The 11,890-nt window shown below is 40.6% G+C and overlaps 1 protein-coding gene across 3 annotated transcripts; it reads right to left on the bottom strand.

The window, feature by feature from the left end:
- Nucleotides 1–1,277: 1,277 nt before the first annotated feature.
- On the bottom strand, nucleotides 1,278–11,553 carry AICDA (activation induced cytidine deaminase). Of its 3 annotated transcripts, none has more exons than XM_009180145.3 (5): nucleotides 10,834–11,553; nucleotides 4,996–5,143; nucleotides 3,363–3,633; nucleotides 2,946–3,031; nucleotides 1,278–2,470 (listed from the first exon to the last, which is right to left on the bottom strand). In XM_009180145.3, the coding sequence occupies exons 1-5, from the start codon at nucleotides 10,839–10,841 to the stop codon at nucleotides 2,417–2,419; spliced, it is 567 nt and encodes a 188-aa protein (XP_009178409.1). In that variant the 5' UTR covers nucleotides 10,842–11,553; the 3' UTR covers nucleotides 1,278–2,416. The 3 variants fall into 3 exon arrangements, with proteins under 3 accessions (XP_009178409.1, XP_003905988.1, XP_021777691.1); XM_003905939.4 differs by having other exon boundaries at nucleotides 2,946–3,061; nucleotides 10,834–11,543; XM_021921999.2 differs by lacking the exon at nucleotides 2,946–3,031 and having other exon boundaries at nucleotides 10,834–11,549.
- Between the last annotated feature and the right edge of the window lie 337 nt (nucleotides 11,554–11,890).

Genomic DNA, 11,890 nt, shown 5'->3' with positions numbered 1-11,890 from the left:
AATTAAGGAACTGTTGCCTAATCTAAAGTCATACAAATTTTTACCTATGTTTCTCTCTAAGGGTTTATAATTTAGGCTCTAATATTTAGGTATTTGATGAATCTTTAATTTTTATATACGGTGTGTAGTAGAGACTCAAATTCATTCCTTTGCATGTAATATCCAATTAGCTCAGCACCATTTGTTGAGAAGATCATTTTTGCTCTAATGAATGGTGCTTACACCCTTGTGAGAAATTAGTTGACTACAGATGTATGGGATAACTTCTGGACTCTCAAGTTTATCCCATCATACTGATTTTTTATTTTAACTTAATATAAATCACTTTTATATTATTACACTTGGTATTTTATCTTCAAAACTTCCAAAGTTATTTATCATTTATTTAATTGATAGAAAGTGAGCCAGAAGCAAATTTGCTGTCATAAAAGTTTACTAAAAATCAAGAGAAATGGCTTCATAGCACCATTACTTCAATGTTACAATTACATACATTGTTATTAGAATCATTCCTACAGTTATAAATTTATGAAGCTTTGGGAATCCATTTCAATATATCAGAAAAGGAAATCATGTTAATAAAAATATCATTAGACACAAAATAATATAAAATATAAATGAATACATGAAGTAACAATTTTTAATATTTAACTTTTTTACAAACTTATATACAGTAAGATTAAAATAAGACAGCTGTGTATACAAGTTTTCCTATGGATCTGTTCATCTTCACTGCAAGGGTTGCTAGGTAATAACTGCACACGGATATAGTTATTCTGAATATTTTTCTCACTATCAAAGACAGTTGTTAGGGACAAATAGACACCAAATTGAGATAAATAGGGATCCCTTATTGGCTCCTTACATTTTGTTGGATAAAGCACAATTTCCTTGCAATGCTTTCCCATCCTTCTCTCCCAAATATTGTTCTCTTTCTCTCTCTCTCTTTTTTTTTCCCTTTTCTTTCTTTTTTTTTAATACAGAGTCTTGCTCTTAACACCCAGGCTGGAGTGCAATGGCACGATCTCGGCTCACTGTGACCTCCACCTCCTGGGTTCAAGCAATTCTCCTGCCTCAGCCTCCCAAGTAGCTGGGATTACAGGCACCTGCTACCATGCCTGGCTAATTTTTGTAGTTTTAGTAGAGACGGGGTTTTGCCATGTTGGCCAGGCTGGTCTCAAACTCCTGACCACAGGTGATCTGCCCAGCTCGGCCTCCCAAAGTGCTGGGATTACAGGCATGAGCCACCACGCCCGGTCCTCTCTCTCTCTCTCTCTTTTTTTTCTTTTTTGAAGAGACAGGGTCTTGCTATGTTGCCCAGGCTGGCCTTGAACACCTGTCTTCAAGTCATCCTCCCTCCTCAATCTCCCAAGCAGCTAGAACTATAAGCATGTGTTTTATCGTTCGCAGCTTTGTCATTCTGTTTTGTCACAACTCTCTTATATAGTTAATATACCTTTGGGAGAAGCATCACACACATACAAAAAGTAGCAAACCTTGACCTGATTGGCATTTCTGAGATTAAGAGACCCAGGAGAGCCAATAGATTTTCCTCTTCCCAACATTCAAGGGACTTCCTTCCAATTGTTTGCTAATAATGATATATGAAGTTTGTGGGTATTTCTAAATTAGGGACTTCCTTAAAAGAGTTTGTGTTTCCAGAAGATTTGCTACATCAGCCATCAACCCATTATTAGGGTGTCTTGTTCACAGTTCTCCTGCCCATTTTAAGATCCTTTATTAAAATAGCTTGAAGGTGACCATGCATGGTCTATACCTCCATCCCCACCCATAACAATCTTCTTTTATACAAACATAAAAACATGCTTCTGCTGATTAAAACATACAGCACATGATTGGATATTAATGCTTTGGAGAGATGGTTTAGGATCACAATCACCCAGATACTCTCATTAGGAGGTTCTATAGATCATGGCCTGATGGAGGAGTTTGTGTTACTTGAAAGTAAACATCAAGGGAAAAGAATAGAAAAATCTATCACTAACACCATTGTTAACTCAAATGAGTCAAATAATAAAGGATGTTGATATAAAAACTTTTGATCCTCTCACCATGCTTTCTAGGATCTACCTTCTGCTCTCATCCCACCTAAAAGTCATAGAAAAGCATTGACACTTTAGGATGCTCCCAGGTCCTGCACTTCTGTTATTCCCAGTAGGGGACAATGTTGCATTCAAAACTGCACCAATTGCAGCATGTCCCTGGTCAGGCCTGTGTTCCTTCTCTATTTTCAAGACATAGATCTTTTTAAAGAGTCGTATATAAATATTTTTTCTCTAAACTCTAAGAAAATGAGAGTTGAAGAAGAAAAACAGAGAAGACTTGAAGGATTGTTTTTTATCCACTGTCTTCAGCAGAAATATTTCATCGTGTGTGACATTCCTGGAAGTTGCTATCAAAGTCCCAAGGTACGAAATGCGTCTCGTAAGTCATCAACCTCATACAGGGGCTGTAGAGAAAGAGAGGGGCAAATTGAGTGAATGGCTTCAAAACTCAGTTGGAGGTTGGTGGGGCCTGAGAGGCTTCTAAACTGAATGGATGGCTTTCTAACATTTTGGAAGAAAGTAAATTGGGAAAGAGTTTTTTGGGATTTTTTGTATTGTTTTGTTTTGTTTTGTGTTTTTGTTTTTCTTTAAAAAAAGGAGAAAAGAATTCTGACCAGGAAGGAAACACAACCCTGGGGATAGACGGAAATTTAAAAATGTGAAACAACAAAAGAAAGAAAAGGGAGGGAAAAGGAACCTTAGCAGAGGGCTCTGAATGGTGAAAGAGCAGAAGAAAAAGCTGATGTGGAGAAGCAATAAAGTTTTCATCAGATGAAAACTGAGAGTGATTAAACAATAAGAAAATATAAGAAATATACGAAGCTCCAAAAAAGACTACAGAGAAAGAAAAGAAATTTAAAAAGCAAGGAAGCCCCTTACCAAAAGGATGCGCCGAAGCTGTCTGGAGAGACGAACTGAATTTTCATGCAACCCTTCCCAGGCTTTGAAAGTTCTTTCACGATTTTCTACAAAAGTATTCCAGCAGTAAAAATAATCTTTAAAAAAAAAAAGAAAGAAAGAAAGAAAAAAAGGCGGGGATGTGGTGGTAGAAGACAGTTCAGGTTCCAAATCGAGGGAAAAGAAAGCAACCTGGCCCCATTTTCTCATTTCCTCAGGGCCTTGGCTCTGAGCCATTTACTCTTTTCTCTACTTGTAACCTTTAATTTCGGCTCCAAAGGTGACCCAGAATCCCCGCCCACTTCTTCCCCTGGTGCTTCCCCACTGACTCATTCGTTCTGCATCGCAATCCCGAATGAGGGCTGCTGCACTGCGCCTGCGCGGAAGGCCCTTTCGCACCTTTGAAGGTCATGATGGCTATTTGCACCCCGGCGCGGTGCAACCGCCTCAGCCCCTCAGGCTCAGCCTTGCGGTCCTCGCAGAAGTAGAGGCGCGCGGTGAAGATCCTCAGACTGAGGTTGGGGTTCCCTCGCAGGAAGTCGGCCACATGTCGGGCACAGTCGTAGCAGGGGCTCCAGGAGGTGAACCAGGTGACGCGGTAGCACCTGCCAGGGTCTAGGTCCCAGTCGGAGATGTAGCGGAGGAAGAGCAATTCCACGTGGCAGCCGGACTGGGGAGACAGAGAAGACCCCGCTAACATTCACTGACTTTTCTTGCGGCTCTGGTAGCCTTAGTCATTGTCTCCTACAATGATCTTTGGGGATGCTAGGAGCTACCGTCCTTGTGTTACAGAGAGGCTAAGCAACTTGCTCGGAAGAGCACACCAGTAGGTAGAGCTGAACCCTTGGTTGCACTAGTCCTGCAGAGTGAAGGAAGGCTATGGGTTTTTGCGGAATGAGGAAGATGAAGTGCGCTGAGTTTGGAGGAAGCAGTGTCACACTGCCTCACCGAAGATTTAATTTGTGTTTATGAAGTTGCTTTTTGCACCTTTTGAGAAGGAAAATGGCTGCAAGTGCCTGTTGATGTAACATTGTGGAAATATACCTGGACCACTAGGTAGAGGTAGGACAGTTTATGAGGATCTGAAAAGCGGAAATAGATTTTGGTAAAGCAGACAGATGGGTGTTGTAAGAGAAGTACTAGGCACTGCCACGAAAGGTAAATGAAAGTGCTTGGTAAAACCAAAGCCTTCTGAAATAGAATGTGTCATGTCACCAGATAGGAAGGAGACTGGCATGTACCCAATACAAATGTAGGCAAAGAAAATTGCATGGTAATATAACCATCAAACAATGAACCATATAATGACCTTCCACCCCATGGATGCTTCCCTGAGATTCCGCCAAGTCCAGACGTCACAGCATGTTAGGAGAAAGGAGATACCCACGGGCAGAAGTTTATGTAAACCCGTCTGGATTTTGGTGAAGAAGTCTCTTGGAAATGTAATTCTCTCGGGTAGCTGAAAGATCAGTTTAATTCATCAATCAGCTGAGGCTTCTCTGAGTTTTCTGGGGATCACCATGTTGAATGTATTCACTGGTCTATGATCCATGTGAACAGGAGGGAAAAGAAATCATTTGGAAAACAGAATTGAGCCACTGTTAATTTTTTCCCAAATTCTTCTTCCTTAATCTTCAAAAATGCTTAAGACACAATTTGTTTTTCACATTTAAAATTTTTGCTTGAACAAGCTGATAATATTCTCCCAAATAAAAATGATTTTAGCTTAATTAATCTCAAAGGCAATTCAGAGGCTGAGGAAAGCGGGTAAAAATTTTGGGAGCAGTTGTTCTTGGCATTGAAGGAAAGTGTGGCATTAGGGTGCCCAGCATTACTGGGGAGGAATTAAATCACATATTTTGGGCCACGTCTAATATGGGTGCATGGACATGGAAAAAGAAAGAAAAAAAGGATTTGAGGAATGTAATAGAGACACGAGTGCCAAAAAAGGATGGAAGTAATACCATCAGCAGGTGGCTCTAAAAGCACTTGCAGTTGACCATTAGACTGCTTGCAAAGCCGACTTTGATACCTTATTGCGAAGATGACCAAAGTCCAGTGAAAAGGAAGTAGCACTGTCCCGCCTCTTCACTACATAGCACAGGTAGGTCTCATGCCGACCCTTAGCCCAGCGGACATTTTTGAAGTGGTAAAGAAACTTCCTCCGGTTCATCAAGAGGCTGTGGGTGAGAGGAGGGAGAGAAAATGCAAGAGTACAGTTTATTATCTGATCACTCTAGATTTTCCTTCAGCTTTTTAAAGAAGTCGTTACTTGGGCTAAACCAAAGAAGATGCTCTGGCTTCCTCTGCTGGATGCCTGAGCCCTACTAAGTCCTGTTGAGCCTGGAATCCATCATAAACTCCTTTTTCTGCTTATATTTAAGGCCAATTGAGAGATACTCATCAAGGACCCCAAACCCTTACCCACAAGACGGTCACCTCCTGCCACTGTCTCCTAGATGCTGATGACTTGGAATTACAATTAAATTTGTTCTTCAACAAGAAAACAAAACAAAAAATAAAAAACTTGTTCCTCAGTCCCATAATTATATTTTCAGATTTCCCCTCCAGTCTTTACCTAAGTGTCCAACTTGTACCTCAAACTCAAAATGATCAAAACGATATTCCTCAACTGCCCCCTGTCCTAAACTGCCTCTCCTTTGCCACCTCAGGTAAGCAGGTTAGTATCCTTGACTCATTTCTTCTTCCTCGGTCCTCATATTTAATTCATCATCTAAATGTGCTGATTCAAACCCCCCCAATATATCTTGAATTGGTACCTTCTCTGTCTGCGGTTCTCTGCTTCGGTCCAAGCCCCCATTTTCTTTCTCCTTATCTGTTGTGCTGGCCTTTTAACTGGTCTCTCTGCCTCCAGTCCCTCCAAAATAACATTCTCACAGTGTCACCACCATGATCTCACAAAAACCCAGGTGCACCATGCCATTCCCATGCTGAAGAGCCCCGATGGTTCTCTTCTGTCCGCAGAATAAACTCCAAACTCTTTGATGTGGTGTTTAGGCCACCTTTTACAGTTGGACCTCAATCTAAATTTCTTTTTTTAATTTTTTTTTTTTTTTTTTTTTTGAGATAAGGTCTCACTTTGTCGCCCAGGCTGAAGTACACTGGCATGATCTTGGCTTATTGTAGCCTCAACCTCCCAGGCTCAGGCAAATCTCCCAGGCTCAGCAGATCCTCCCACCTCAGCCTCCTGTGTAGCTGGGATTACAGGCACCCACCCCCGTGCCCAGGTAATGTTTGTATTTTTAGTAGAGACGGTGTTTCACCATCTTGGGCAGACTGGCCTCGAACTCCTGACTTCAGGTGATCTGCTCACCTTGGCCTCCCAAAGTGCTGGGATTATAGGCGTGAGCCACTCCACCGGCCTATTTTTTAATGTATAAGAGTAATACCTGGCTGGGTGCAGTGGCTCACACCTGTTTTTTAATGTATAAGAGCAACACTTGGTTGGGCATGGTGGCTCACACCTGTAATCCCAGCACTTTGGGAGGCCGAGGCAGGTGGATCACCTGAAGTCAAGAGTTCGAGACCAGCCTGGCCAACATGGTGAAACCCCATTTCTACTAAAAATACAAGCATTAGCCAAGTGTGGTGGCGGGCGCCTGTAATCCCAGCTACCCAGGAGGCTGAGGCGACAGAATTGCTTGAACCCAGGAGGCGGAGGTTGCAGTTAGCTACGGTCACACCATTCCACTCCAGCGTGGGCAATAAGACCAAAACTCCACCTCAAGAAAAAAAAAAGAAAGAGTAATATTTGATCATTGTCAAACTTGAATACTACGGAAAAATAGAAGAACTCTAAATTTTAAAATATTAAACATTTTTGAAATCTCGAATACCAGTGTCTAATAATGATAATTAGACATAGTGTCTAATGACAATGACTGTGAAGATTCTTCTGTTTATTCCTCTAGTCTTTCTACAGGCATATATTTACATAATTTGGATTATACTGATTGCATGTGTGATTTTATACTCTGCTGCTTTTATAACTAGGCAAAATAATCCAAATATCTTGCTATGCTGTTCCCACATAATGACTGATTTCTCCTCCTCTTTGGTTTCTGGCTCCTAGCACAGTGTCTTGCATATCATAAGCACTAACTTGAATAGCATTTGTGGAAATACTCTGGTAACCCAAGTTTCTTTAAAGAAATCAAGAGTCCCCATTGCAGCTGCAAACAGCAACACAAGCTGTACAGCATGGTTGATATGAAAGCACAGTGGTGCCTGGATTTTGTCCCTAGTCTTTTCCAGAAATGCATTTACCCAATTTGTGGAGCTAGTGCTGTCACCTAATGGTACGGGGCAGAAGTGCAGAGAATTTGCGAAGTAAAGGGCTCAGGAATTTGAATAACGTTTGCTGGCAAGAGAATTGAAACTTTTCTTACTCATTATTTTTTCTTACATTGAGGTATAATTTACATACAGTAAACTTCAACCATTTCAGATGCATAATTCTACGAATATTTTTGGGTGTAAACACCCCAAACTGCTACCACAGTCAGGATACAGAACCCGAATCACCACCCTCACCCCACCAGAGCTTCTTCCTCCCCCTTTGCAGTCCTTCCCCTCCCCACAGGGCAACCACTGATTTGCTTTCTTTTTTTCCTCTTTTTATGGAGAATGGAGTTTCACTGTGTTGCCCAGGCTGGTCTTAAACTCCTGAGTTCTAGCAATCCTCCCACTGGGACTCTCAAAGTGCTGGGATTGTAAGTGTGAGCCACTATGCCTGCCCTGATTTGCTTTCTGTAACTATAAGTTACTTTCATTTTCTAGAATTTCGTATAGCATACATTATCTCCTCCTTCGTGTCTGACTTCTTTCATTTAGCGTCATGACTTTGGGATTCATCCCAAAGTACCTTCTTCCTTTGTCCTGCAGGGTGGTATTCTATTGCATGGATATAGCACATGTTGTTTATTTGTTCGCTTGGTGGTGGATATTTGGATAGTCTCTACTTCAGGGTTTTGTGAATAAAGGTACTATGAACATTCATGTACCAGTCTTTGTGTGGATATACATTGAGAATTGATATTTTAGTAATGTAGTGCCAGTGATAGACCCTGACGTTAAAAGTTAAATACCAAAATATCAGCCTAACTAAGGAGATCATCTAGGACAACAGCTCTTTGTAGTTGTTTCCATTTATTTTTCATTTTTCTTATTATTTTTTTGAGGCAAGGTCTAGTCCTGTCACCCAGGCTGGAGTGTAGTGGCGCAAGCATTGCTCAGTGCAACCTTGACCTCCTGGGTTCCAGATTCTCCTGCCTCGGCCCCCTAGTAGCTGGGACCACACGCACATGCCACCATGTCCAGCTAATTTTTGTATTTTTTTATAGAAACAGGGTTTTGCCATGTTGCTCAGGCTGCCTGGGCTCAAGCGATCCACCCACCTCAGCCTCCCAAAGTGCTGGGATTACAGGGGTGAGCCACCACACCCGGCCATCTGTTTCAATTTAAATGTTTCCCCCCACATACATGAAGCTTATTGGAAAGCACTTTACACCTTAGGCAGCAAACTGGCTTTATTACCAGTATACACATTATGTAAGGTAAAAATTAGCCATATTATTTTAAAATTAAAAATGCATATTTTGATCTAAATGGATACTAGGCCAGATGCAGTGGCTCATGACTGTAGCCCAACACTTTGGGAGGCCAAGGCAGGAAGATTGCTTGAGCCCAGGAGTTCAAGACTGCAGATAAGCTATGATTGCACCACTGCACTCCAGCCTGGGTAATAGGGTGAGATTGTCTTTAAAAAAATAAAAAACATAAGAAACATAAAATGAATACTAAAAAAGATACAATAATAATTAGCTTTATTTTAAAAGGATAATAATTATTATGGTAATTACCATAGTACCAACCACCATTACTATTACTATATTAGCATATAATAACCCTTTGTATATATAAGCTCAACACATAATAGGTGCTTAATAAGTACAGAAGAAAAAGAAAAGCAATTCTCTCTTTGAGGCCCAGGGTTAATTAAGCATCATCTCTTACCAATAAATCCCTTTTCTATTTAACTTACCCTCCTGAGCTGTATAGATGAGAAAGGCAAAGGAAACTACCTCTTTTTACATGCACCTTGGTTGCTGGGGGGTGTGTGTGTATGTAGAGAGATAGAGAGCCTTATCACAAGGAAGAAAAAGTGTCCTGGAAGTCTAGATAAGAAGGATGTGGCACAGATAATGGACTTCGGGTGGGTTTTTGGGTCCTACTCTGCATGAAAATGCCATAGGCCTGCACTGTTTCTGTCACATGTTACCCGTCAGAGCGAAATGAATTGCATGGTCCTAACCTGCTAGTTAACTTTGTTGATCCATTACTTCCCTTCTCTGGTTAGGGGCCTGTTTCCAGCTCCCTGTTCTGATCATTTCTCTCCGGGGTAGGAAGCACTTTGCCGAAGGAGTGTTTCAAGCCTGCAGGCTGACAGCTGCCTGGACAGCTGTGCTCCCTGAAGCAGAACCCTAGCTGCATCCCCAGCCGTGCAAACCAGAAACAAGCGGGTTAAAAATAAGCCTGACCAAGTCATTTTGCCATCACTGATGAGCGCCACAGATACTCTCCTCTTCAATGATGATATTAATCACTCTTTCGTCCTGTTGAATTTCATCTTGTCTCCTTTTCTGTCTTTCTCTGAATTTCAACTGCTGAGTTTACCTTTGCTTTGCATTTTACTTTGAACAAGTATTTCCAGTGGACCCTTCACAAGGACCTATACCTCAGACTTGTTTTCAAAATCTCAGTGTAAACTGAGGAGACATTTGATATTGTTTGCCCTCAAGAAAATTTTCTGAAGGATATTAAGTCCTCCATTAAAAATCTTTATTCTGTATATTGAATGTGATGGCTCATGTCTGTAATTCCAACACTTTAGGAGGCCCAGGCAGGAGGATTGCTTGAGGCCAGGACTTAGAGACCAGCCTGGGCTGGTCTAAGACCCTGTCTCTACAAAAAAATATATTTTTAAAAAATCTTAATTATGTAATGCACGTTCTTTATAAAGGAATTAAATTGAGGTAAAGTATAAGGATTAGGCATTATTCTCATACATTCATAGTAATCATAAAGGTAGGAATAGAGTAAGTTCTATGATATTAACTGATCAAAAACTGCAAATAAAAACATTGTGAGGACCTTAACCAAATTCACACCTGAGAGGTAAGTTAAGCTATGTCTGAGCAAATGGAAAGATTAGTTAATAGTAAAAGTGCCATTAACTGCCTAACAATTAGTCCTTTAACATTAAGTAACTTGCTTGAATGAATTTTTCTCCTTGTAATGGACATAATCAAAGTGACTTTCAAGCAATTAATTTAAAATGTTTGGCATTTCTAAAATTACAAATTGTCTTACTATAGCTAAATTATTTCAGTAACATCTCCCTGGGAAAGTGTGTCTTCAAGTTGTTTTATTGTTGAATATGTACAAAATTATTATGAAAATTGACACTACCATTTTTAGTACAGTACTGCTATTACCTTTTCATGATTTGAGTCTCTAAAGATTTGCTATGTTCATATTATTACCATAAATTAGTTTCAACCATGGTACAAATCTCAGGACGAATCAGTACATTGTACACACTACTTCTTCTGCCACATGAAAAAGAGAAATCGAGAGAAGTCTGAAACAGCAAGAATTGGCTGACAGCATATAAGATCTGAATAGAACAAAAGGAGACAGATCAAAAATATATATATGCATATTGATCAAGCTGATCTTATCAGTCAGACAGTTATATGAGAGAAAGGGATAGCTACCAGTCTCATTACTCAGATTTGCTCTGAGAGGAAGGCCAGTGCAATCACCCATGAGGAGACTGCCTCTTTACCTGTCCATAGCCGTGTCCAGAGTGTCTTTCTTGGCTCCCTGAAAGTCTCAGGCCAGAAAAATCTTGCTTCAATGAATGATGGTTCTCTGCCTCAGTCTGACAGTGCATTGGCCCTTCACATTCAAATTTGAGCTTGCCCTTTTGGGCTCCTCCCCTGACAGCATCACCCCCACCAGGTACCCCAACGGCCTTGCTCCTGATTTGGATCCAGTGAAGATGGGTGGGTGGGGCTGTCATAGGCAGAGTCACACAGGTTAAACGATTGAGGGCAGCTCTGCTTAATGTTTAGGTTCCTTTAGGGCTGCTGCTCTGAAAGTCCAGTCCATGCTCCATAGCTAACAAAGATCAAGAGGCAGTAGCAGCAGACACTTAAATTGTAATCATGATAACACAAAATAAAAGCACAATGATAATAGTAATATTTATGTAAATACCTTAAAGAGCATTTAAATAGCTTCTTGTGTTGTTGTGTTAAAGAGCACTTAAAAAGCCGCTATTCCCCCATAGTCTCACACTATCTCTGAACTCAGTAGAGACAGCCACTAACAGTTCCTGCTTTGCAGTTAAGCAAATGAACTCAGTTATACAGAATTTAGAACACAAAAATTTTCCCTCCCAAACCATGGAATTTTTTCTTTCTGATTGCATTACAAGAATTGCTTGAAGGCTAGATATTTACACCAAAGAATGATTTTTGCATGAGCCATCTTTTTTAGAAAAAAAAAAAAAAAATCCTTAATTTGGAGTCGGAAGCAGCAGCAGTCCCCCAAAATACAAAAATGCTTATTTCACCAGACAGAATCAGTGTCTAATTGACTACATTGAATTTGGAAAACAGGCTAAGATCTTCAAATAAAAGACTTTAATTTTGTGCTCGCATAGAACTTGGTCTATTAAAGGTTTTCTTTCTCTCTCCTACTGTAGCCCATATGCATTCTATTTATTCACTGAGTAGATACTTAATGGCTACTGTGTGATGGAAACTATGCCAAGTGCTAGGGATGCAATGGTAAGCAATGCAGCTAGGATCTCTGCCTCAAGGCTTTGATACCATCTA

The sequence above is a fragment of the Papio anubis genome, chromosome 9, assembly GCF_008728515.1.
Source record: "Papio anubis isolate 15944 chromosome 9, Panubis1.0, whole genome shotgun sequence".
In the NCBI taxonomy this organism is placed as follows: Eukaryota; Metazoa; Chordata; class Mammalia; order Primates; family Cercopithecidae; genus Papio; species Papio anubis.
Note: the sequence above shows the minus strand (reverse complement) of the source record. Positions and strands in the feature narration are given on the sequence as shown.